Source organism: Syngnathoides biaculeatus, chromosome 1 (assembly GCF_019802595.1).
Source record: "Syngnathoides biaculeatus isolate LvHL_M chromosome 1, ASM1980259v1, whole genome shotgun sequence".
Taxonomy (NCBI): domain Eukaryota; kingdom Metazoa; phylum Chordata; class Actinopteri; order Syngnathiformes; family Syngnathidae; genus Syngnathoides; species Syngnathoides biaculeatus.
Window position 1 is genome coordinate 254588 of NC_084640.1, and position 26611 is coordinate 281198.

Here is a 26611-nt window from a genome sequence, read left to right on the forward strand (position 1 = left end):
AGCGGCTGTATCAGTAGCTCGGGTCAGCCAACCCAGTCAACATCACCCATCGCTGTCTTTTATTCCATTTTTCTTAAATTAGCCACTTTAAGCTTCGCGATACCGCCCCCAATTTCAGCGTCGGTACGGAGCCGCCAGGCCGGGACAGAGTCGGAGAGAGAGGCCTCGGCAATGGAAGCGCTCGGACCCGGTAAGATATTAGACAAATGAGGGGCGGGCGTGAAGCAGAAAGAGCCCCGCGTGGGACTCCCTTTCTCAGGTGTGCGGCTTCACTGGGGGCCGCGGCTGCACTGAGGCCTCGACGGAAAACAACCGGAGGCCCACTGCATGTGTCTTTCCGCGTGACGTTATTGACGTGGAGTGCAGTTCTTTTCTCTCACGTCACCATTGTGTATTTAATGTGTTATGCGGACATGCCCGTATGGTTTTATTTATGTGAGGCACGCACGGCTCGTCGTGTCGGAGCTGGTATTGTGTGAGTGGGGATTTAACTAGACCTCGTTCCTTCCTTCCGCGTCGTAGTATCTTCACGTTGATGTCTACACGTTTCTTTATTTAGCCAAAAACGACATTTTTCAACAGTGACACAAGTCGATTTTGTCGGAATTCAGCAAACTGTGCCACATATTTTCACGCCAATATTCTCGAGCCGTTTGAATTTTGAGCGATCGCCATCAGGACACTATGCTTGCTCTCGGGGCTGCCTCCGTCGAGAAAAAGAGGGAAGGTTGAAACTGAAAATTGAGATGTTCTAACGAGTCGGTGGGGATTCGATAAGAAATGTTAGTGGTCGTGTTGTTGCGCCTTGCTCCTCTGGCTGGCCAGTAGCCATGCGCATGTGAGCACTGTGGGAATGGTTGGATGGCGCTTTTAACCATCACAAGGGTAGGCATGCTCCATATTACTCATCTGCTATATGATAACAAAGCCACTTCCCGGCTGTGCTGTTGTCTCGAGGAAGCGTGCACCTTAACACTTGGCGATAACAATTGCGAGCTGCGACAGTTTACACACACGCACACATATAAAAATATATATACGCACATCCTTCCTCTTGTTTGTGACTAAGTGAGCAATTGGATGCTTTGTGGAAACCATATCAAGATTTTCTAAACTATTGTTGCATCACCCTTAAGCGAAAAAGAGAGGGTTGACATTACAAGAATGCATTTGTCTGCTCTTTTTTTTAAGTAGAAGTAAAACAAATAGACGTGCAGAAGGTCCAAGTGAATTTTATTGGAGAGAAAATTAATTGCAGTTGTGCAAGTTTCCACAGGTGTGTGAGACTGCACACTTCATGGGAGTGTTTGGGTTTGTTAGAAGGGCAAGTTGTTTACCTTTTACGATTATGCAGATTTGCAACAAACTAGATGAGCAATTTTGTAATTTCAGCCAACTAGCCTAAGGCCCGCTGCACACCGAGTAACACTGCAGAGCACAACTCAAATTGACTATTGTGATTTCCCCCAGACACCAAGCAATTGAGTACTATATATCTCTGGAAGAGCTGCAACCCTGTATTTGGTTTTGAGGTTACACTTACTGTACTTTTCGATTTGAATTTTCATTGAGCCACAAAAGCACAACATGATAGTCAAGACGCAACTTGCCACAAAGACAGGAGAGGATAAAAGAGAGTAAATATTTTGACAAACGGTGAAAGCAATGATTGATTCCCCCCCCCCCCCCCACACACAGACTGCACACAAGAATTTCAGCAGCAGATTCTAGGTAGGTATAGATACAATCGTAAATAGTTTTATTGTAAAACACAATGTATACCTATTCCGTATTGATGCAACTTTGCAGCGGACAGCTGGTTGCGGCTTTTATGCTTCGTGAAAGTGTATTTGAAAAAAAAAAATTCTCAAAGTTCATGTACATTTTTGATTGGCTGCTGCACCCACATATTGTAACACCATTCACCAGTAATTACAATATTAAATCATAGAAAAACTAGTAGGTGACTGTGTCAGAGGGAGACTGTCAGCCACTCACTAAAACTAGTTGCTGATCCCTGTACACTGCTTGACATTTCAGCCGCTTTGCTCGCTGTGCGGGGTGCCTTAGATCAGTGAACATTTGAGCTAGTCTTTTGTACAATTCTAAAAACAAAACTTCAGAGGAACTAAAGCGAGCCCCAAAACATTTACTCCACCATAAATGCTCACCCTCAATAATATTTGCTTGGTAGCTCATTTTTAGCATGTTATTTTTTAAGGGCAGAAATTTCTGCTAGTTTTGTGTTGGATCTCGTATAGTGAGAAATGGATGCATCGGGTAATTTTGTAGATTTATAAGGACATTGGATGATTCAAAATTGCAAATTAAATTTCTGATCTAGTTTGGGCATCAAATTAATAGTTTAGAATTACATACTACTTGGGTAATGTACCACATATTGAGGAAACTAGACAACCGTTTGTTCTAAGGGTGATAACTGAGGTAATTTAGGTAAGTTAATGTTCATGAGTGTGCACAAATTCCAAAAGCCTTTAAGCAACTAAATGAAGCTTTTCCCACAGTCCAATACCATTCCTTCATCCAGGTATTTTCTGGTGTGGGCGTAAGTGCACTGGTCGCTGAGTTCTATTCATTCTCTGACTCATCACCAGGGCTGACCGTCATCCTCATGCTCAGTACAAATCCACCCGTCACACTGTAGTTACCAGGGACATGTAAACATTAACACAATAAGTTTTTACCTTCTCACTGCATCACTGCACCTGTAAGTGTAGTAGAAACCAAGCGTTCTCCAGTCCTCTTAGCAGTTTGCAACTAACAGTACATTTCGGGTCAGTCCAGCGGCATGCAATTCGAAAACTTCTGAAACCGTGAATGGTATAAAAATAACAGAGGGGGAAACCTGTATATAGAGACAATGTAGAAAAACAACACACAATTAATGGTCTCAATGCTGTCCTTTCTTTACTCCGTTTTTATTTGTTGCACTAACTACATTATCATCAGGTTGGAATTTGACATTTAAGGAAAAACTGTTTTTACATGAGTTCTAGTACAAAGCAGCTGAATCCTTAGATTGGAGTCTTAATTTCATAAAAATATATATTCTATATGTGATGTGTAAACTGCTTACTTGGGTCATATTTTGTGAAGTCATTTTTGTGATGTCGGTCTGTATGCCCAATAAGCACTTGTGCTTAAATTTGCATACATGGCTGAGTTTGTAAAATGTGTGGAGATTAGTAACAGGAATACATTCAGTCATCCTCCATTCTGCTTATCCTCATAAAGGTTATGGGAGTGCTGGAGCCTATCCCAGCTGTCTTCGGGCAGGAAGCAGTTTACACCCAGCAATTGCAGGGCACGTAGAAATGAACAACCATTTGCACTCACAACCACACTTAAGGGCAATTTAGTGTCTCCAGGTAATTGATGGTTTTAGGATATGGGAGGAAACTGGACAGTACATATTAATTTTATTTTCAATGAGATTCAAACTAAACAATATGGTATTTTACACAATCTTGAAGCAAAACAGAGCACTCATGAGAAAATAATAATGATGAATGAGTCAATGATGTTCAGTAATATTTTCCAAAGAATTGCCCATATTTCACAAATTCTTCCTAGGCATCTAGATTTATCAGACCAACAGTAAATGGGGGATTATTAGAGTTTGATTGGACAAAAGCAGGAAATTCTGTCCTTTCACTTAAGTACACTGCAGTTTTTTTTTTTTTTTTGGTGTGTTAAGTTGCCATCGGAGATCTTATAGAGACCTACTGTAGTCATATTGAGTTCTCTGCCAATGATTTGTTTACAACGGAGATGGCAGTTTTATTTGGAGCCTTTTATCACAGTGCAATTTTGCTTAGTAACAGTTATAATACATAAAATATAATAAATGTGGTGTACCATAATGCATTTGAGTCACTGTATGGTTTGCTCAAGATTCTTCTACCCACTTTCATGTACAGTAATGGCGGAATTATAAAAGCTTGAATTTACACTGAGGTGCAGCACATTTGTAGTTGGGTGGTAAACATAGGCTTGTAGGATAAAACAAAAGTATGCAGGCTGTACTTGATAAAGAGAACACAGAGAATAAGGGCACCACACATTGTCAGGAAGGGTGAGTCACACGCTGGCAGTCACACAAAGCTAACAATAGCAAGGAAGCTATCAAACTACTGCTACTATAATGTAAAAGTCTTTAGCTGGGCAAAGAGGAGGTCATTTGGGGCCCACTCTTGATCAGGGCATGCAGGCAATGTGTTGTGGTGGAGCAAGGGGGTCTTGATTGTCTATGCTACCGCGCCTCACTTGCTAACTGGAGCGTGTGGCTACATGGAGTTCAGCAGGACCCCCACAGTCCTTTAGCTCTCAGTTGACAAAAGCATTAAGCAGCCCCCCACCCCCAAACCTCCTTCAACACCACCAAAGCTGATTATGCTGAATCTCTGTCTATGTGGTCATGCATGTCCAATGAATTTGAAATTAATCTAAACATAGTGATCATATTTAGACATGACTACTGATGAAATGTATTGGTCTTCCCATTTGGATCTAAATCGGTATAGATGTGAAAGATATTTGTCCGTATCTGGAGGAGGGCACTATGATATGGCAGGAAGATTCTAATCATTACCTTCTTTTAAAATTTTTTTACTCCAGTTTATATGAATTCTGAGAGATGTACTGGTGCATGCTACCAACGATCACATAATTTGGGGCAGTCTTTTTTGGGTTTGGGGGGGGGGAGTGCTGACTGAATGATGACAGTATGATGGGTCCTACCAAACGCAAGAAAGGGGAAACTGTGCGCACCAAAAACTAATCTCTGCAGCACTGTATTTACTGGTAGGTAGGACACATTGACTGTGTGTGTACACGTATACACACTCACTACAAAGACAAAATATTTAATGTTCAAATGTATAAACGTTGTTTTCAGGAAATAATTATTAACTTGGAATTTTATGGCTGAATCTCATTCCAAAAAACTGTGACAGGTGACCAAAAAGACTGGAAAACTTGAGGAATGCTCAAAAAGGTAAGAAAGGTACATACAAGTTTTGGACAAAAGTATGCTGCCATCTAAGAAATGTCTTTTTCATGGATGCCCCTGCTTATTTCAGAAAGGTGATGCCGAACTACATTCTGCACATGTTACAACAGTGTGGTTGTAAAAGAGTTCAGCTTGTAGACTGGTCTCCCTTCAGTCCAGAGCTGTTTCCCATTGTAAATGCGTCTGCATTATCAAGTGTAAGATATTATAACAGAGACTGTGGAGTGTTGAACAGCTCACGTTATAAATGAAACAAGACTAAAAAAATAATTCCACTTACAAAGCTTGAAAAATTAGTCTTTAATTCTTATATGTTTACTGACTGTTAAAAGAAAAGGTGATGTAACAAAGTGGGAAACATGATCCTGTCCCATCTTTTTTGGAACGTGTTGCAGACATATTCTAAGTCAATGATTATTTGCAAAACACAAAGTTTATCAGTTTGAACATTAAGTATATTGTCTTTGTAGTGTATTTCATTAATAAGGGTCGATGATTTGCAAATCATTTATTGTTTTTATTTAACACAACGGCACAACTTCATTTTGTGTGTGTGTGTCCGCGCGTGTGTATGTATATACCGGTGTGAGTGCGCGCGTGTATATATTATAAAGTGTGGCGCAACTGTAGAGCGTTGGCCTAAGAGTTCAGAGGACCGGGGTTCAAATCCCTGTGTGAAGTTTACATGTTCTCTCCGTTTTCTCCCTGTGCTAGGGTGGGTTTTCTCTGGGCACTCTGGTTTCCTCCCACAACATGCATTAATTGGAGACTAAATTGCCCCTAGGTGTGATTGTGAGTGCGACTGTCTGTCTCCATGTGCCCTGCGAATGTCTGGCAAACAGCTCAGATTGTACCCTGCCTCCTGCCCAATGACAGCTGGGATTGGCTCCAGCACTCCTGGAACTTTGTGAGGATAAGGAGCTCAGAAAATGAATATATATATATATATATATATATATATATATATATATATATATATATATATATCTGCACCTTATGTACCAAGTGTAACGGTAATCTCAGACTCTGTGCACCACCCCTCCATATGGCGTTGCTGCTGTCTGAGTGAAGCTTTGTCTTTGTCTCAATGTTTGGGGTGGGTGCCTTCATATGTCTGGGTGGAGCTGGGGTCGTCTGAATGATAATTGGAGGTCATTGTTTCACTAGCCCCTCTTTGACCCATGTGGGTCGGGGGCAGAGTTGAAGAGCAATCGCAGCCCGTTTGTATGTACGTGCGTGTGTCAATTTCAGTGGACACATGGAGGTGACACTAAAATAGTAAACACATCTGACCTTGAGACTCACGTAACTGAAATTTGTTGTTGAAATTATTTATTGATCATGACTTAAACAGTTTTTTTTTCTTCCCCTAAACTGCTTCAATGGTTTATTCACTGAATTCTTATGTTACGTGCAGTGAGTCAGTAAATTTTTCCCAAGGATAATCATTATTTTACTTAATGAAAAAATGATCACTGTTCCCTCCTGTCTCCAGGTCCGCCTGCTGCCCCTCCCTCTCTGTTCCAGCCTCCGCGGCGTCCCGGCCTCGGTACGGTAGGGAAACCTATCCGTCTCCTGGCCAACCACTTCCAAGTGCAGATTCCCAAGATTGATGTCTATCACTATGATATTGACATCAAGCCTGAGAAACGGCCGCGGAGGGTCAACAGGTAGAGTTTGCGCTGTTATAAACTTGGACCCCCCCCCCCAACAGTTTTTTTTTTTTGTTTTTGTTTTTTGAGACAATTGTGACTGTTTGCGTCTCTGCATCTATTTGCTTGCCTTACAGAGAGGTAGTGGACACAATGGTGCGCCATTTCAAGATGCAGATCTTTGGAGACCGACAGCCTGGTTATGACGGGAAGAGGAATATGTACACAGCACATCCACTGCCAATAGGGAGAGACAGGGTTGGTCTCGCACACATGAGCTCTCCTATTTTTTTCAGAATAGTTGCATCCTTGGCCATTTCTTGAAGGCAAGGAAAACCTGGTTCCTATCTGAAATAACCTATTATCCTTTTCCTTGAAACTCTGCTTGTTCCTTTTGCAAGTATTGATCAACAACTGTGATGCGCAGTTGATTCCTAGGTAGGCGCCTTATGAAATCAATAATAAAAACATTAATTGAGCAGTTATTCACAAATTTGAATTGGGGATGGAAGTCAAGACAATCAAATATGTTCAATAATAGGAATTGAACAATTGAAGTTCATCTGGCAAAATATGCAGTAGTCTAAACAGCATTGAGCTTTAACTGAGAAGTATCATAGTACATGCTGATCATGCTTGTTATTTAAGTTCACCTGCAATAGTAAATAGATGTCTCCCATATAGCTTTAATGTTGATCTGAACTACTTTACACACGTGCTGTGTTGGCTGTAGTGTTTAACCTCTCCAACATTGGAAGTTGTGAATGACTCTTAGGATTCAAATGTGTATGAACTGGGTTTCAATGTTCACTAGTACTTTTAGTTTCATTTCTTCCATGATCAAACCAATTGAAAATAATCAAAATGCCTCTAATCTGTTCCAGCCCTTAAAAATCACTGTTGGCCAACTGAGCTGGGAATCTCTTGCTGACGCATGCAGGTCCAGCAGCTGGGAGGGAAATCTTTCCTTGGCGGGGGTTGTGTTGCACCATTTACACATTTCTCCAGCTGTAGAAATGGGGTCCATCCACCTGTACTGTAAAATAGAGCATGTGCAGCTATAGGGAAAAAAATGAACAAAAACATGCAATAGAAGTACGTGGGGGCACGTGACCAACCAACACCATCAGGGAGAGTTTGCCAAATGCTCCAGCAACCCGAACACTATCCAGGGTTTCCTCATGGTAAAATCTCTCTTACTTTTCATTTTCTTAGGAGCCGTAATGTGGGCTAATTTTCAGCAAGGGGAATGATGTTTATACTGGGTGAGAGTGCGAGAGCACAAGTGAGCAGTCTGCGTGGATGCCAAAATGAGCAGTTCATGAACCCAAGCAATATTCCTCCCCAAATTTGTTTTTTTTTAAACTGATTTGATCATGAACTGAAGTTCCACCTAGAGGTTCCACATTAATTGCCTTTTTTCACTCAAGTGGAAGCTTATCTAATCAAGGTACCACTGTATATTTCTTCATGGAAAGTGTCATACTCTGGTTCTTTTACTCTCCCTCCTTTTGTGACGCACCCCATTAAATCTGTGATTATAGGCAATTTCCCGTTCAATTTTTTTTTCATTTTAAGGGGTTGCACTTCTTTTTGACTTTCACATACTGTAATTGGTATTGTTTGTTTAAAATCCCTTGTAGTTTGTCAACTAATTCACAAAAGTCTTGGTTTCCCTCCTTGTGATATGTTTGGTTGTCTTGCTCATGGTCCATATGTTCATCTCATTGCTTTTTTATTTTCTCTTTTATGATTAGGTGGATCTGGAGGTGACCCTACCTGGGGAAGGGAAAGATCAAACTTTCAAAGTGTCCTTGCAGTGGGTGTCTGTGGTCAGTCTTCAGATGCTTCTTGAAGCCTTGTCTGGTCACCTGAACGAAGTCCCGGAGGACTCTGTTCAGGCTCTGGATGTCATCACGCGGCATCTCCCTTCCATGAGGTCTTTATCTGTCAATCGCAATTCCTTTTTCAATATACGTGATTGGGTTCTTGCTTTCAATGCCATCTTGCATCCTGATTAAATTGACTCAATTTCTAGGCTTTAGACTCATAGATATAAAACTTTAAACCTGTAGAGATGATGTTACATAAAATCAAACCTGACATCCACAGATACACTCCAGTGGGACGGTCATTCTTTTCTCCTCCTGAGGGCTACTACCATCCTCTGGGTGGAGGCAGAGAAGTTTGGTTTGGTTTCCATCAGTCTGTCCGCCCTGCCATGTGGAACATGATGCTCAATATTGATGGTAAGGCTGTTCTGTAATTCATGAAATATAATATTGTCCCCCAAAACATTGCCTGTTCTGATAGGTACCTTTCATTATGCTTTGAATATGCATGATCTTGTTTTACCATGTTTTTCATTATTATTATTATCCCCCCCCCCCCTTCCTCTCACCCCACCGCCAAAGTATACTTGAAGTAAATTAAGACCTAAGAGTAGCAACTTCTCAATTATATGAAAGAATGATCATATGGGCTCCAATAACCTCCCAAGTAACCAGTGCTCTGTGGTAGCTTTTTGCAATTAATGTATTGGAGTCACTCACATTTGACGAGCGCGACCAGGCTCACGCGCCACTGTCCTCGCAAATCTGCACAGTCGAGCACGAAAAATCACGCGCATAAAATTTGTTACGAGTAGGAAAAATAAATATTGAAAGACATTGCTTATTTTGTGTAGTCTTGACGTTAATTTACGTGTTTATTTCATAAACGTTAACGAAACAAACCTGCTCCACAACCAGTATTCACCCAAAAAAGGAAACGCAAGTTAACCATACAGAGCATGTACAAAGGTTAGGCCGAATGCATATGTTCAGAGCTGCTTCATGTACAGTAAGCGCAATTATGTCGAAAGTCAACATAATGAGCCATGTTAAAGGAAATTCAGCTACACCAGGGCTGCTCATTGCATCGATCGCGAGGCAGTGTGACGGTGTGAAACCCCCACCCCCACCCCAAAAAAAAAAGACGTTAGACTAATCCACCTCGACACTTGATTCAGGTGTGGCCAATACATCAAGCACACGCACATAAGGGCGCATTCTAGCAAGCCGACCTCCTATCTATGGCAGTCCCGTGATCCGCACCCCCCCCAACACACAAACACACACACACACACACAAGAATACATCACAATTGCCAACAGGAATGTTTGTTCCAATGTATCGATAGTTTATTGCCACTAACGGCGATTATGTTGAACTAAACTTTCAGCATCTTCATTACATTGCGGGTATAGACCGTTCATGTTTATTCCTTGACAGGCCAGTGCATTTAACTTTTCTTCGAGTGAAGTTTGTCAGATAAAAAATTTTTTTATTGCTGAAAAATTTTAAATACCGTTTTATATCATGTTCTACTAATATCAGATGAAATTGGAAATCATCATGTCTGAGTTTGAAATTTTAGTTTTTTATTTTAGTTATGTATTTTTTAAAATTTTTAATTTGCAGTTATGTTATATTAATCCAGTAAGTAATTTTAAGGTCTTGAGATTCCATCCCTAATCACACCCGCAACTTTATCTGTGAGCATAACTGACCACCCCTGTACATTTTTCAAATGTGAGTGACTGGTGTATTGTTATTAATAAGCCCTGATAAGTGCAGAGCAATGTCGTGGTTCCATGATTCAAACTTTCATGCATGAAATTGTTCTGTCAGAGTAACTAATTAATGGGGACCAATGAATAATGTGGTATTTCTCTTAACCCCCCCCCCTTCCCCCCAGTTTCGGCCACTGCTTTCTACCGTGCTCAGCCAGTGATTGAATTCATGTGCGAAGTTTTAGATATACAGAACATCAATGAACAGACCAAACCCCTGACTGACTCGCAGCGTGTTAAATTTACTAAGGAAATAAGAGGTGAGTGTTAGCGCTATATGTTGTCATTTTATAGGCTTTATTATGACCAAGGCTCTGTATTAATTCACCCCCCTGCAGTATTTAGTATAGTACATCTGTAAATAAAGGTCTAAAAGTATTCTAAATTTGGACTTTAAAAGAACATTTACAGAAATGAAACTGCTGTTGAAATGTTTGACATTGCTTTAGTTCTGGTCATGATCATTGTGCTTCCAACTTGCTAGCTGATAATTTGCGGGAATTGAATCCTGCTCCTTTGCATTGGACTGTAGCCCTCTTTTCTTAATGTTTTAACAGGCTTAAAAGTGGAGGTCACACACTGTGGTCAGATGAAGAGGAAGTATCGTGTGTGCAATGTTACGCGCCGACCTGCCAGTCACCAAACGTAATTCACTTCCAGCTATTGTCATATTGAACCACCAGTTTCAAGCTTTTTCTGTATTGCACATTGGATTAACAATAATTTTACTTTCTTTTTATGTTACCCATGTTACTGTTTTCACATGACAGGTTCCCTTTACAGCTTGAGAATGGCCAGGCAATGGAGTGCACAGTTGCTCAGTATTTCAAGCAGAAGTACAATCTGCAGCTCAAGTATCCACATTTACCCTGTCTGCAAGTAGGACAGGAACAGAAGCACACTTATCTGCCATTGGAGGTGAGAGACGGTTCATAAAGTCAAACATAAAGAAATGACAATGTTCTACAAAAAAACCTCCTCTGCTCACTTTTCGTGTGTGCACTGGCAATGTAGGTCTGTAACATAGTAGCTGGTCAACGCTGTATAAAAAAACTGACAGACAACCAGACATCCACAATGATCAAAGCTACCGCTCGCTCTGCCCCTGACAGACAAGAAGAGATCAGCAGACTGGTGAGTGAATAGCTGTCCTCTTGATGTTGCGCTTTGGCCTCTACGAAGCACAGTATTGGGTCTGCTAATTTGAATTTTGGGTTTGGAGCTGTGAGAATTCAGATTTTTTTTTTTTTTTGTTACTGCTGCAGATATTTTGTGAGCACAGACTACAAGCCTGTATGTTACACAACATTTAAAAAAATCTCTTAAATTCACTGTTAATTCAAAAGTCAAGTTTTCCTTCCAACTGGAACATAATTCAGTTGAACACTACATACCATATCATAGACAATTGGACAAAGCCTAAAAGTGGTCATCTTTAGCAGTCATTTTCAACATCAGTATTCACTGCAGTTCCGTTCATCTATTTATGGGATTGCAAAATACTTGAGGCACAACAAAAGTTCTTCCACTACGTGGCAAAAGGTTAAATGAACTCATTTATGCACCTGTTGAAAATCATACAACAGAATATTAGTGTTGTTCAACTAAACAAGCCCAGATTTCACAGAGTAAATGTGTGAATAAATGGATACCATCACTTCAGCATGTATTATTTAGTTTCAAGATGTAGCTTTTTTTCTAATGTAAAATATGTCATAGTTGAGGAAACTGTCTATCTTTCCCTAATCTTATCATCACCTTGCCAAGGTCAAAAGCAACAGCATGGTTGGGGGTCCTGACCCATATCTGAAGGAATTTGGCATTGTGGTGCACAATGATATGACTGAGGTGACAGGACGAGTGCTCCCAGCGCCCATGCTACAGTATGGGGGCCGGGTGAGTACTGACACAGGGAGGGACTGTGGCAGGGTGAGTACCGGGAACGGGTTATACTCTTGGGTTATCAGCATAATGAAAAATGCATTGAGTGGGGGGCATCGATGTGAATGTTGGAACATCGGGCTTTTCCTTCCAGGTTTGCAGGAGTAGTCTCAGCTATATATCAATGCTCACATTTTCTGAAAATGTCAATAATTGGTAATTCATCAACGTTAACACCAGACAAGCACATAACAGTCATGGGATTGATTTATCAAGGCTTTAATAGCATGCAAATGGACTGCAATTTCTTACAATAATTAGTGCTGCAATTAAACTAACTAGATCTGTAAGACCTGGAACTAGCCCTGTGTGGGGAAATCCTGTGGTGAAGTTCAGCAGTCTCAGTGTGCAGATCCTCTACGCTGGGGGGCAATTCAGGTAAAGGCTGACATGCCTACGATTCACTAACTCATATTGAAATGGGACCGTTGCTAACATGAGAACCACTTTTGGCATTGCGGTTATTCTTTTCAAAAACAAAAAGAAGAAGTAGCTGGTTTTTGCTCTTGTATCTTTGATCATTCTCCTGACAAGTGTGGATATAAAAATAAACGTACCACTTTCAAAACAAAAGCATCACATTTTATATTGACTTTATAAAGATTGTGAGGGATGGCCAGAGACTGTGGATGAGCTAGATGATCCCCATTGGCTGTACTTTGCCCAGGTTTGTTCTATACGCACTTCCTTTGCTGATAGAGCTTTGGTGCAGATGGTTACAGTAGGCAGTGGAGCTGTACAGACTTAAAAAAAATAATGGAAATTTTTGTCAACAATTCCATTCAAAAAGTTGAACTTTCATTTGTTATAGATTCAGGACCTACAATTTTAAGGCTTGACGGTGGGTATGGAAAGTATTCAGACCCCCCTCCTAAATTTTTCACTTGTCATATGTCAGCCATTTGCTAAAATAATTTATTTTTTCCTCATTAATTTACATACAGCGCCTCGTATTAACAAAAAAAAAAAACTGCATTGTTGAAATCTTTCCAGATTTATTGAAACACAACTTAGTTAATGTCCATTTCTTATGATCATCCTTAAGATGGTTGCACACTTTCATCAGTCTAGCTGTGTTTGATTTATACTGATTGTACTTGATTAGGAAAGCCACACACTTGTCTATAATGGGCCTGACACCTCACACTGCATGTCGTAGCAAATAAGAATCGTGAGGTCAAAGGAAATGCCTGAAGAGTTCAGATAGATTTGTGGCAAGGCACAGATCTTACCATGGTTACAAAAAAAAAAAATCTGCTGTACTTAAGGTTTCTAAGAGCATAGTAAAAGTAAGTTTCTTTTGGTTTGTCCCGTTAGGGGTCGCCACAGCGTGTCATCTGCACCCAGGAAGATCAGTGTGTTCAGATGAAACGCTCATATTTGTTTTGGCACAGTTTTTACGCCAGATGCCCTCCCTGACACAACCCCTCAGGGTGAGTGGAGGACCCAGTAAGATAACGTACTCACGACCCCTGGTTTACCAAACCAATGCTCTAACCACAGAGCTATCGGGCCTCTCTAAGGCCTTTCTAAGAGCATAGTGGCCTCCATAATCAGAACTAGACTTTGCACTGATTTGATCGTCCGATAAATATATATATATATATATATATATATATATATAAAAAGGCGGCAGAGACACCACACGGAATGTACGGATGAGACAAAGACAATTTGCTCTCACGATTGCACTGCCAGACCAGTGCAATAAAATCTTGTATTCCTATACCAACGCATCCTTTTTTTTTTCTGTGATCATTTAGCTTTATCTCTATCAATTCAAATGTGACCGACTAAATTCATTACCGTGGGGATGACAACATGAGTGGATCGTGCCGATAGTGCAGGTCTCTGTTAACTGCTTTTTTTTAATTACAACATTCTACCAGAATGTTTTCAAGGACTTTATGATGACAACCATCATATCCTGGTTTGATGCCCATGCCATCACAGTGCTTGAATGGCCAGCCAACTCGCCGGATCTAAACACTATTGAGAATCTATGGGGTATTATCAAGAGGAAAATGAAGGCCACCAGACCAAAAAAAAAACAGAGAAACTGACAGCAAACATCAAAGAAATCTGGGCTTCCATAACTCCCAGGCAATGGCACAGGCTGATTCCCTCACAGCTAGAACACACTGAGGCAGTGATTAGAGCAAAGGAATTTCCAACCAAGTTTTGAAGCTCAATATATTGTTCTGAAAGTTCCATATTTTAATTGATTCAATGTTACCCAAATTTCTCTTTTTATACAAAAAAAATAATTTCTTTACAGTCTTGTAATTTTTTTGAATTCCTTGATTTTGTTCTCTTTATGAGCTGGAAGCCCAAATTATGTACCATAAAAATAAATAATAATTAAATTTAAAATAAATAATTGAATACTTTAAATTGTTTAAATTGTGGGCCCTGAATCTATAATCTATGAAAGTTTAACTTCTTGAATTGAATTATGGATTAAAGTATCTTGGAAGGGGTCTTCCGATATTAAATATGCTTGTGTATGGTATTTGTGGGTGAGGGAGAGAAATAGTAGCTCTAATCACAAAAGACTGCTGATTCACCCTCTGAATCTCAATTCAGCCATCCGGTACGCATCTGGAGATACACGGGAAAATTTATGTAGACTTTAAATGTTTTTATGATCAACCATGTGGAAATTTTAATCCTGACATACATACATCTGCACTTGATCACTACAGCCTGGGTCATATTTAAAAATATTAATTTATACCGGTAGAAAGGCTGGATAGAGATTCAAGGATTGTAAGGGGGGGAGAGGTTGCATCCAGGATGTCGATGAGACTCGTCACCAAGCAATGAGTGTCCAGCAGTAAAATCTTTTTCAAGTCAATGGAGTGGCAATTTGGCTTTCTTACAGGCAATAAAATGTGTTGCAATTCTGCTGACGAGAAAATTCCATCTCTTTCTGTATTAATGTTGGAATAGAGTTCCCATTTTTTTTCTGCGCTCAGTTTAGTTGTTCACATTGCTTGCTTTATAAAGCTCAACATATCAGTCTTTCTTTCACTCCCAATTGAGCAGCTGGCCATTTGCCACTGGGACAACAAGTCAAATCGGCTTCCAGTGGATGCCTTTAAATGTGGTCTGTGTTAAGCCTTTCCCCATTTCTCTCATTGCTTGGAATGAATGGTATACATTTCGTTGCATGCTGATGTTTGTGTTTATATGCCCAAGTTTTTTTTTTTTTCCAAAAACTACAAGAACACTCTGAAGTTGCTAGATACATGAGATGGAAATTGCTTTAATCTTATTCTGTAACGTACTCAATGATGTATTTCCATTACTAACTTAATACTTGACTATCATTTATGTCCTTAAATACAGTAATGTATCAGTATTATTGTTATTTTAAAGAATACAGTTAACACGTTACCAAATGGCCACGATTAACAACTTGGGTCATTTGCTAAAGGGCCTACTCGGCCCTTAATAGTCTTTGGTAAAGCTTGTTAACCAAGTAGAAAGCTTCTGCCCTTTTGTATTTGTATTTACAACCATACTGAATCAGGAGCAAGCGATTCTGTTTACAAATCATGACATGACGGGAATTTAGGAGGAAGTTAAGCAAAAAGTAAAGGATTTTATATTTAACTGCTCTACACACAGTGACAGACTACAAAAATGATTATACACTCCTTTCAAAGTAACCTGAAAGTCTAAATGTTGTAGTTATACACATTACCCTGCACCATTTTTTTTAAAATGAAGTCCTGCAGAATTTGTAACTGGCAATAGTGGAAAACAGTAAAACCACTGAATGTGGCTATATCCTTTTGCCTGTTAAATTATGTAGGAAACCCTGTGTATCAGCTCATCCAACCGGGGGGTTGACTAAGAAGGTAGGGACTCTCTCCACAGAATAAAACAGTGGCCACGCCCAATCAGGGCGTGTGGGATATGAGGGGCAAGCAGTTCTATGCTGGCATCGAGATCAAGGTCTGGGCTGTGGCCTGCTTCGCACCACAGAAACAATGCAGAGAGGATTTGCTCAAGTGAGTGCCAGATTTAATGAACCACAAACATTGCTTGCAAAGCTTTTAGGCATCTTTAAAGCCTGCATGCTACAGGCTACATTGTGCTTGATGGAGTGCCTTGGATATCTTCTGCTTATTGCTGATCGCTAATGAGCTTGGCTTAATTTTGGTAGGAGCTTCACTGACCAATTGCGTAAGATCTCAAAGGATGCTGGGATGCCCATTCAGGGCCAGCCATGTTTCTGTAAATATGCACAAGGAGCTGACAGTGTGGAGCCCATGTTCAAGCACCTCAAGATGTCTTATGTGGGTCTACAGCTCATTGTTGTCATCCTGCCTGGCAAAACGCCAGTCTATGGTAAGTGTACTTTGTTGTTTCTAATTTCATGTTGCAGTGCATGAGGTAAAGCTAAATACTTTATGGATGAAGCAAAAAAAAAAAATTCAGTAACTCTTTTTGCCAATTGGTCACCTATGTTCTTTTCCCACAGCTGAGGTGAAGCGGGTGGGAGACACCCTCCTCGGCATGGCCACCCAGTGTGTTCAGGTGAAGAATGTAGTAAAGACCTCCCCACAAACTCTCTCCAACCTCTGCCTCAAGATCAATGCCAAGCTGGGAGGCATCAACAACGTACTTGTGCCGCACCAGAGGTCTGGAGCCTTTATCATTTTTAATGTCCCCGTTTGGTTGAATGCTAATAATATAATTGTTGATCATCTTATGTATCAACTATCACGTGAGACGCTCAATTTATAGTCAAGATGCTCTTACACTTTTGTTGCTTTCCAAATGAAAATAGTGGCCAACTGCAAACTTTATACCTGTCCTTACACCAACTTCACATTTATGCTACACTACACTAGTTACAGCAGGCCTTGTACAGTCATCTTACCGTGTCACTGAGAATTAACATTGACCAGCGCCTTTGTTTTGGTTGCCACCATGACTCTTTTCTCAATGAACTCATTCTTTTTTTTGTTCATAAGTAGTTCATAGTTAGTGCTGTATAATCTTAAATTCAATCCTGAATAATTGACGAATATTTGTGGACATTTTCTATTTCTCTCCAACATACAAACTGGAAACATTACATTTTGTAACATAAAACCAAGATTGTACTGATCCATTTGTCAACTCGGAGTTATTTTGTGGCTTTGTGAACTTTCAACATTATTAAAAAACCTGAAAATTGCTTTATTGGCATTTGCTTTCCGATCATATAATCAGATTGGGTCAACTCAAGTCACTTTTATATATGGAACACTTAAAAAAAAAAAAAAAAAAAAAAAAAAACTCCAGCTGTTTTTTTTCTCACAGATATCTTGGTTTAAGTCAGTTTTGTGATTTATTGAAGTACATTATTTGGGAATTTGTGACTGTGATATATTTCTTTGTACTTGTTCAGGCCGTCCGTGTTCCAGCAGCCTGTCATCTTCCTGGGTGCAGATGTCACTCATCCTCCAGCAGGTGATGGGAAGAAGCCATCTATAGCGGCAGTGGTGGGGAGCATGGATGGCCACCCAAGCCGTTATTGCGCCACAGTGCGAGTCCAGACGTCCCGGCAAGACATGTCACAGGTTTTTGAATGCTTATAATTTACAGTATCATAGAAGAGAGGTGAAATCTTTCAAGGTTAGTTAAAAGCATTCAGCTACAAGAGGAAATTACTTCAGATGTGAAAATTGGTGGGTAAATTTGGATTTTTTTTGGGCAGTATGTGCATCACCTTGAGGATGCTCGTGGAAAAGTACAGAGAAGGTCAGGAGTTACATTGTATCTTTGTAGACCTAGAGAAAGCCTATGACAGAGTACCAAGAGAGGAACTGTGGTACTGCATGCGCAAGTCTGGTGTGGCGGAGAAATATGTTAGAATACTACAGGACATGTATGAGGGCAGCAGAACAGTGGTGAGATGTGCCGTTGGTGTATCAGAAGAATTTAAGGTGGAGGTGGGACTGCATCAAGTAGGGTTCGCACGCGGCCCTATAAAAGTCCCTAAAAACCCCTAAATTTTCGAAGGTGCATTTAGGAGCTCCTGAAAGTCCTTAAAAATCCACGAAAACTGGTCAAGCCCATAAAAAGCCCTTAAATTAAAAAAAAATCAAAGGGAGGACCTCTACCACCAAAATTCTCTCTAAAAAAATTATCTTTTATTTTAAAAAAATAGAGATCCGTCTGGTGTCCAAAATTTGTCAACGGAAGTCACCGTGTTGACAACTAGTCGCCATCTTGTCGATATTCCATTGTTTCCGTGAGTAGGCATTTCACTTCGTCTTCGTGACGACGTAGCGTAGTTCTTTCATCGATCCAACTTGTATCATGGGGAAGTGCATTTTTCAATATGCTTGGGTTGAAAGTAAGGAGTTCGAGAGCTGGGTTCGTTGAGATCCAAAAGATCGGCACATGTTTTACTACCATCTGTGCAAGCAGAGTTACCAGCTTGAAAAGATGGGCGTCAAAGCGCTGGAGTCGCACCGGAAAAACAAGAGACACGCTAATTTGGCGAAGACTCTCTCATCTTCCGTTGGTATGAATCTGTTTCTAAAATATCAAGATAGTGAAGCATCAACTTCAGGCAGTGGTACTGGCAGTGCATGCGCACCTACAGTTGTCCAGTCATCGACTTCAATCAGCCGGAAGTCAGGCTTTATGAACGGAGTTCAATACACGAAGACGGACTCGTTAAAGGCAGAGATCGTGTGGACTTTAAAAGTGATCTGCAACCATTACAGTTACAAATCTTGTGAAAATAATTTGAAAGTGTTTGCAGTCATGTTCCCAGACAGTGACATTTCTAAACACTACCACTGTGGGGAAAGGAAGACTTCGTACCTGGCTACATTTGGCATCGCTGCCCACTTTTCATCTCTACTGCTTCAAAGCCTAAAAAGCCACAATAGACACTGACATATCTACACGTATTGAGAAGACTGACAGGATGTGTGAGGAGGCAGAAGAAAAGAGGAATCTGAGGTTTATCACCGAGGCCAATTCACTCAGACTCACAGCAAAGGACAAGAGAGTCACTTTGGTACCTCTGCAGCAACAAATAGAGGAGGTACTGGGTAGGCTCAAGGAGCCAGAATAGGGGTGCTGAGAAGGACATCATTAGAAGACATTTGTGTATATAGTTGCAATTGTAGTTGGAATATGTTTTTCTGTAGACTATGTGAAGACATTGACAAGGTTCATATCAATGAGAACTACTACAAGGGGCGACAGGTGATCACTGTCACAGGTACTGAGGTACTGGAACATTTGATGAACCAAGAACGGTTGATGGCACCATTGGGTGAGTCTTTTTTCCTTACTCTTGATTTCCCACGATGGCTCTAAATTTTTCGTGTCAGCCCCTAAGAATGCCCCTAAAAAGCCCTTAAATTTTTGGGGTCAGACTGAGTATGAACCCTGAGAGGGCCCCTACCTGTTTGCGGTAGTAATGGATAAGCTCACAGAAGAGGTTAGACTGGATGACCCTTTGACCATGATGTTCGCAGATGATATTGTGATTTGCAGTGAAAGCAGGGACCAGGCGGAGGAACAATTAGAAAGATGGAGGTACGCACTGGAAAGGAGAGGAATGAAGATTAGCCGAAGTAAAACAGAATATATGTGCGTGAATGAGAGGGGCGTAGGAAGAAGAGTGACGCTCCAGGAAGAAGAGATGGGGAGGGTGGACGACTTCAAATACTTGGTGTCAACAATACAGAGCAGTGGTGAGTGTGGTAAGGGAGTGAAGAAACGGGTCCATGGAACAGTTGGCGGAAGGTGTCTGCGGTTCTATGTGACAGAGTCTCCGCTTGGATGAAGGGCGAAGTTTATAAAACAGTGGTGAGGCCGGCCAGGATGTACGGATTAGAGACGGTGGCTCTGAAGAAACAACAGGAGGTAGCAGAAATGAAGATGCTGAGGTTCTCGCTCGGAGCGAGCAGGTTGGATAGGATCACGAATGACCTCATAAAGAGGGACAGCCAAAGTTGGATGTTTTGCAGACAAGGTTAGAGAGAGCAGACTTCGATGCTTTGGACATGTTCAGAGGTGAGAGAGTGACTGTATTGGTGGAAGGGTGCTGAGGATGGAGCTGCCAGGCAAAACAGCAAAAGGAAGACCAAAGAAAAGGTTGATGATGTTGTGAGGGAGGACAGTGGGTGTTAGAGAGGAGGATGCACGAGCTCGGCTTAGATGGGAAAAGATGACACGCTGTGGCACCCCCTAATGGGACAAGCCGAAAGAAAAAGAAGTTTGTGCAGTATGATTTTCTTCCAAAGCCTTCCGCCCCTTAAAAATAAAGAAATAAAGGCAATATATTTTCTAAACAGACACATTTATATTCTTTATAGGAGCAGCTCTTCAGTCAGGAGGTCATTCAAGATCTTACCAACATGGTGCGGGAGCTACTGATCCAGTTTTACAAGTCCACACGCTTCAAGCCCACCCGCATCATCTATTATCGTGGTGGTGTGTCTGAAGGCCAGATGAAACAGGTGACATATCAATCGACTATGTGTTCCAAATTATGATGCATGTAGGATCGCCTAAACATTTGGGTTTTAGCTTTTATGAGGATGGTTTTGCATGTATGGTTTTTATCTGTTTAGGTCACTGATATAAATCTCATACAAAGGAAGTTTCTGTCAGACGAATGCATCATCATTAAAAGAGCAGCTGCTAAAAAGCCACTGATGAGAAGCAGGAATTAGAAGTTAACGATATCTCCAGAAGAAGCCTCGTCTAAAGGCTTGCTGTCATGCATCAGGCCACAACTACCAAGGAAATGTTTGCACTGGGCTCAAAAATACATGAATAATTTTCAAACAGTTGTATTCACTAATTAATGAATGCCATGCTACTTTCCAGATGGATGGAGTTCTGGATAGTTTTTGGATGGCCAAGATGTTGTCATTAATGAAATTCTTCATAATTGAAATTTTCTATCAGTGTAAGCACAGCCTAATAAGGAAATGTATGTGTAATAATTTGGAATGCTATGTATGTGATCTATTATTTAACTCAGTTTGATGATAGAGGATGCACGTTAATAAGCACAAGTCATTATTTTTTTCCCCCGTATCTGAAATTCTAGCAGATTGTAGGGAAGCACATTCAGTGCTTGAAGTCTTTTTATGAATGACCGTTTGCATTGTTTTTGTTAAATGTTTTCAGGTAGCGTGGCCTGAGTTGATTGCCATCAGGAAAGCGTGCATCAGTCTGGAGGAGGATTACCGGCCTGGCATTACCTATATTGTGGTCCAGAAACGCCATCACACTCGTCTTTTCTGCTCTGACAAAGCTGAGAGGGTATGTAGGGTAAAATGCTTGTATTTTAGTGATATATTAAGTTATCAAACTTGTATTCTTTTTCTTTCTCTCACTTTCAGGTTGGGAAAAGTGGTAATGTACCAGCTGGTACCACTGTGGACAGCACCATTACACATCCGTCCGAGTTTGATTTCTATCTTTGCAGCCACGCTGGAATTCAGGTGAGGCAAAGGATCGCACACACACATTCTATATACTACAAAGTGAAGTTGAAATGAAATAGTTATGTGAATTTTCACAATATATTTTTGCGCTGCAATACATTCCCCTTGAAAATGATTGCTGTTTGATCAATTTCTTTATTGTGATGGGGGCAGAGAAAAATTTCAGTTTGAGTTTGCAGGGTTCGGGATCAGATACACGTCTTAGATGAAGGTGATAACTTCTTTGAACACATTTTTTTTGTGAGCAAATGTTTTGTAACATGTATGCCCAACAGGTATGTTTTGTTGACCAGCTACATCCCATTACATTGAATACATACACTGTTTTCAGATTTTTTTCTTTTTGTTTTTGTGAAATACTAATATAATGTGAACTAGTTAAGTGTAACCAACATGAAAGCAAGACCGTGTCCTTTTCAGCAAGCAATTAAGATAAAATAATTCTCTCACTCTTGAGCAAGCAGAGTCACAACCAGCAGTACACCATTTATAGAAATTGACAAACCGTCAAATCTCAAATGAAAAGACTGGCGAGGAGCTGGCGTTGGCGTGAACTTACACCCAGATGCCCACAATGAACTGAACCGACACATTCGATTTAGTCCTTCAATAACAATGTCCATGACCTGTATTTCCTCAGGGTACCAGTCGTCCATCTCACTACCACGTCCTGTGGGATGATAACTGTTTCACGGCCGATGAACTGCAGCTCCTCACCTACCAGCTGTGCCACACCTATGTCCGTTGCACACGCTCAGTCTCCATCCCGGCACCTGCCTACTATGCCAGGCTGGTGGCTTTCCGTGCCCGATACCATCTGGTGGACAAAGACCATGACAGGTAAGGTCATGCAATGTCAAGTCAGTTTTGTCCTTTGTTTGAAATTGTTAGTTTCCATCACGAGACTGATATTTACATTTCTAAACATTGCTGTTGTCTTGCAGTGCTGAGGGGAGCCATGTGTCAGGCCAGAGTAATGGCCGTGACCCACAGGCTTTGGCCAAGGCGGTTCAGATCCACTATGACACCCAACACACCATGTACTTCGCCTAAACTAGGGAGCCTATCTGCCCGTCCACGGTTGGACATCCATCCTGTCTGTATTTTTATTCATCATTATGAGCTAGTCTTTTTTTTTTTTTGTCATCTTGTTTTTCCTCATCATGGTCTCTTCATTTTCCTAAATGTGCACCAAAGTGACACTTTGATGGGATTGTGTCCAGTTGCTTTTATTGAAACAAGCTAAATCCAGTGTTCCCAGTAGAGTCGCCCTTCTTACCAGCAATTAAGCACTGCAAATCCCAGGCGTTTCCAATGCACAGAAGAAAATGACAGAAAAATAACAAAAAACCCCCACACACATACTACTACTAATTGAGCCATTTTTTTGTCTTGTTTTTTCCTATCTGAATGTCTGCACTCGTATTTTTGAGATATACTGAGCAATGGAGTGTTTTGGCACCACTTGTCGATGAAGCTCTTGCTCTCCCAGCTAAGCAGGACTCATCTACTTTTACCTCAAAGCCCACCAGGGCAAAATCTGTCACAAGGTTTTGGGTTTTATTGGGTGGTCGGGAGGGAGCTCTACATGAAGAGATGGGGTCGGGGTGGGTGGTTGACGTTTAAAAATGGGGGGAAGAAAAAAAAAAAATATATATATATATATTATATTTTTTCCTTTTTATGCGTGTTTAAAATTTTTTTTTTTCTCCTTCAGTCTTTTACAAACGAGGTGATGTGGGTGTCCATACCCATGACTACTTTTCTCCAATCTTTTCGAAAGAGTAGCCAGTCTGCGCGCGTTTGTGTGCGTCTTTGTATATATGTGTAATTTTGTTTGAATGTGTGTTTTTGTGTGCACATGCTTTCATGGCAGGCCACTGAATTGTAAAGGGAAATTGAGGAGATAACTGCTGTAAATGCCTCAGATTTGTTTTTATATCCACACATACAGTACATATAAACATATATTTACATCGCTAGAGCAGCTTTGAGAGAAACGACTTGCCTCATGGAGGCTTTGTGGGTTTCTAGCAGTCCAGGGTCACTTATCGATTAAAATCCATGTACACTCTGACTGGTGGGATTTATACACGTTGTGCTCGTTTAAGGCTTGGCGTGGCAAACATCAATTTGCAGTCGTAGGTGACATGTTGCCTGAGAGACCAGTGCTTATCTGAAGCCTGGTCTGTGACAGTCTTTGCAGTGGGGACCTGTCATTTTGGTTAAAGGCATTAAATGCAGCACAGCAGTCTTATCAGCACTGCTTTCTGTGTGAGTGACAAATAGGAGTTTTCTTTGGACCTGATCAGAAAGATTTTATGATGATACTGCTGGATGTTATTGTTTTTGTTTTAGATCTTTAGTAGTGATTTGTAGGTCCAGAAACCAGAATATTTTTTTTTTCCTCTATCGGTCTCATTTGCAAATGATGGCCAATTCATTGCACTGACCCGGGACACTAGGCAAGCAACAGAGGGCACTCTCAATCTCTATTACCTTTATGCATTTATACATACGAATCAACAAAGCAGATTTTGTAAAACTTTAATATAAGGATGTTTTTTGGTTATCTTAAAACCGTTGTTTAGAATTTACCATTGATGTTGTTATAGTGGTGGTCAATGTTGTACTTGTTGTAATTGAAATTTTTAAAGTTTGTTGGGGTGAATCTTCATAGTTGTTCAGGGGTCATAGGTCAAGGCTGTTGAGCATCATGTTGGAATTTTGTGTAGCATCTCTGCTAACGGCGAGAAGACGTGGGAACCTTGGATGGAAAAACTCATGCTTCCATTGTGGGTCTGAGGACAATTTGAAGCTCAGTGGCAAATTTGGGGCTTCCGTGTAACACTCCAGATTGAGCAAAGAGATATGCCTCTTCGTGTCACTCTCGTCAGTTTTGACCAGATAGATGGAGACAATCAGGGATCGTAATTCTAGTCAAGCTATATTGGGGGATTTGTTTTCAAACGGTTAGTGATGGGCAATGAGATTTTTTTTTTTCGTTTGTTTTTAAAAAAAATAATGGTTTCAGTTACTCTGTATATTTGATGTATGCCCTCTTTTACTCTTAAATCTTTGCTATACAAGTGTGAGCTTGTTATTCTCATGAATTTTTAACACTGGATTGAATGAATTTGACTTTAGCATGAGCACTGCCCCCCTATTAACAGTCATTAAACCATTACCTGCCTTCTGTAGTTTGACACGCAGTGCCTCGGGGTGTTGCTTTTGGATAGCGGGCAGTTGTGAGAAAGGAGTCGCCGCGCACGCCTCATCAGGGGGGTACAGCTCACGATAAAAACCCTTTTGTAATAAACCACCCGTAAAGCAGCAGGTTTATTATGAATGAGTTTGAGCACTTACCTGTTGAAGACGTGTGCGTTGGCTTAGAGCGGAGTAGAAAGTGTTGGGTGAGGGTTGTCCAGATATTGCAATGGAAAATCTGTGTAAAAGGAGGCACTACAAGGCAAATCAGAGGGTGTGGTTTAATGTTCATCTGGTCTTACAATTTTTTTAATTTTTTTTTTTTAATGACGCTTAAGTCTGAATTATCGTGCTGTTTGTAACATGACCGCATAAAGCAATATATAAAATGTGGGAAAACAAAGCAGTAATTCTTGTGGTTTTTGGTTGGCTGTTGTTCCTGTATTCCCCCCCCCCGTCCCCCATGTGTTTCATTTGCTTGTATTCAATCAGTGGGGATGTGCATTTGGTGGTAGTTATGTAAGCTTTAGACTATTTTCTTTTGACTAGATTTTGCTCGCCTGCATGCCAGATTGTTCTAGTTTAAAAAAACAACAACTTTTGAATCATATTTATAATGATAAAAGCTTTTTTTTGTGTAAACGTTTATCATTAACTTTTTAGGTTACCAGTATCTGTTCAAGCTTTTTTTTTTTTTTTTAATTAAAGATTCCCACACAATGTAAATTTTGTCTATTGTAATGGAAAGAAGTATGTGGCGCTTCTGCTCTTCGGGTCACGTTCAAATTCAAACGAGGTAGTTTCTTCAAACATTGGCCCGTTTAAGAGCAAACACCACTCTTCTTTGCCTAGTTACAGTAGTGAGCCTCCATATTGTCTCCTTCTTCCTGGTTTATACCTGTGGCCAAGCCTCTTTTTAGGGTGTCTTTCCTTTTGCTATGACAACACCCCCCTCATAAAAGTACTCAAAAGGGTATCTCTTTTTACCTATAAGATTTGTCCAAAAGGGGAGAGCATTAAAAACTGTTAAATTCCCATTATCACTTTGTTATATCACTTAATGGAGTTCTTTCTGTATTTTGTATTTTTTTGGAAGGAGGGGGTCGTTTTAGCTCTGCTCTACAGGTTTTTTTTTTTTTTTTTTTTTGTCAGCAAAGGATTGGAACGCTTCAAGGAGCTGTCAAACACTTTCTGACCAGTAGGTGGGGCATGTTGTAGAACCTCCTCTGTATTGGGCCATGCACAAGGTATTGCTATTAAGAAATGTTCAAATACATTTTTTTTTTTTTAGCCTGCAGGGAACTTTTGTGTTAATGTGCAAAGTAATAAATTGGTATTTTATGCCTGTAACAATGATTCTTCTGATCATTTCACATTATTAGGCTGCCTACATGCACCCCCCCCCCCATTAATGTCATCCAGTAACTCATTCTGTAGGTCTAAAGTAGCATATTAAGGCCTTAGTTGTTGAGAGTTTACAAGTGAAAATAAACCTCAAAAGGTATTCAGAAAATGAATTTTATCTATGGTGCCTTTCAAGATATGAAGCAAGCTTGAATTTTGGATTTGCAGTGACAAATTGCATCAAAGTGATGGTTAAAATACAAAATACTCTACAATGGTTTACTCCTATTATGCAAGCATTGTAGCGTTCAGTGTTCAGTTTAAATTGAGCATTCAA

General features: G+C 40.5%; 1 protein-coding gene across 3 annotated transcripts; it reads left to right on the plus strand.

Moving 5' to 3' along the window:
• On the plus strand, positions 1–26277 carry ago4 (argonaute RISC component 4). 3 transcript variants are annotated; one of them, XM_061813364.1, is made up of 19 exons: positions 1–190; positions 6528–6702; positions 6822–6942; positions 8442–8623; positions 8797–8933; positions 10423–10557; positions 10855–10942; positions 11068–11215; positions 11312–11431; positions 12065–12226; positions 16124–16257; positions 16413–16597; positions 16731–16890; positions 17646–17817; positions 20581–20724; positions 21404–21538; positions 21619–21720; positions 22364–22563; positions 22668–26277. In XM_061813364.1, the coding sequence occupies exons 1-19, from the start codon at positions 172–174 to the stop codon at positions 22774–22776; spliced, it is 2628 nt and encodes an 875-aa protein (XP_061669348.1). In that variant the 5' UTR covers positions 1–171; the 3' UTR covers positions 22777–26277. The 3 variants fall into 3 exon arrangements, 2 of the variants coding, with proteins under 2 accessions (XP_061669348.1, XP_061669384.1); XM_061813400.1 differs by having other exon boundaries at positions 12065–12193; XR_009794061.1 differs by lacking the exons at positions 21619–21720; positions 22364–22563; positions 22668–26277 and adding an exon at positions 20839–21179 and having other exon boundaries at positions 21404–21540.
• The last annotated feature ends 334 nt before the right edge of the window (positions 26278–26611 follow it).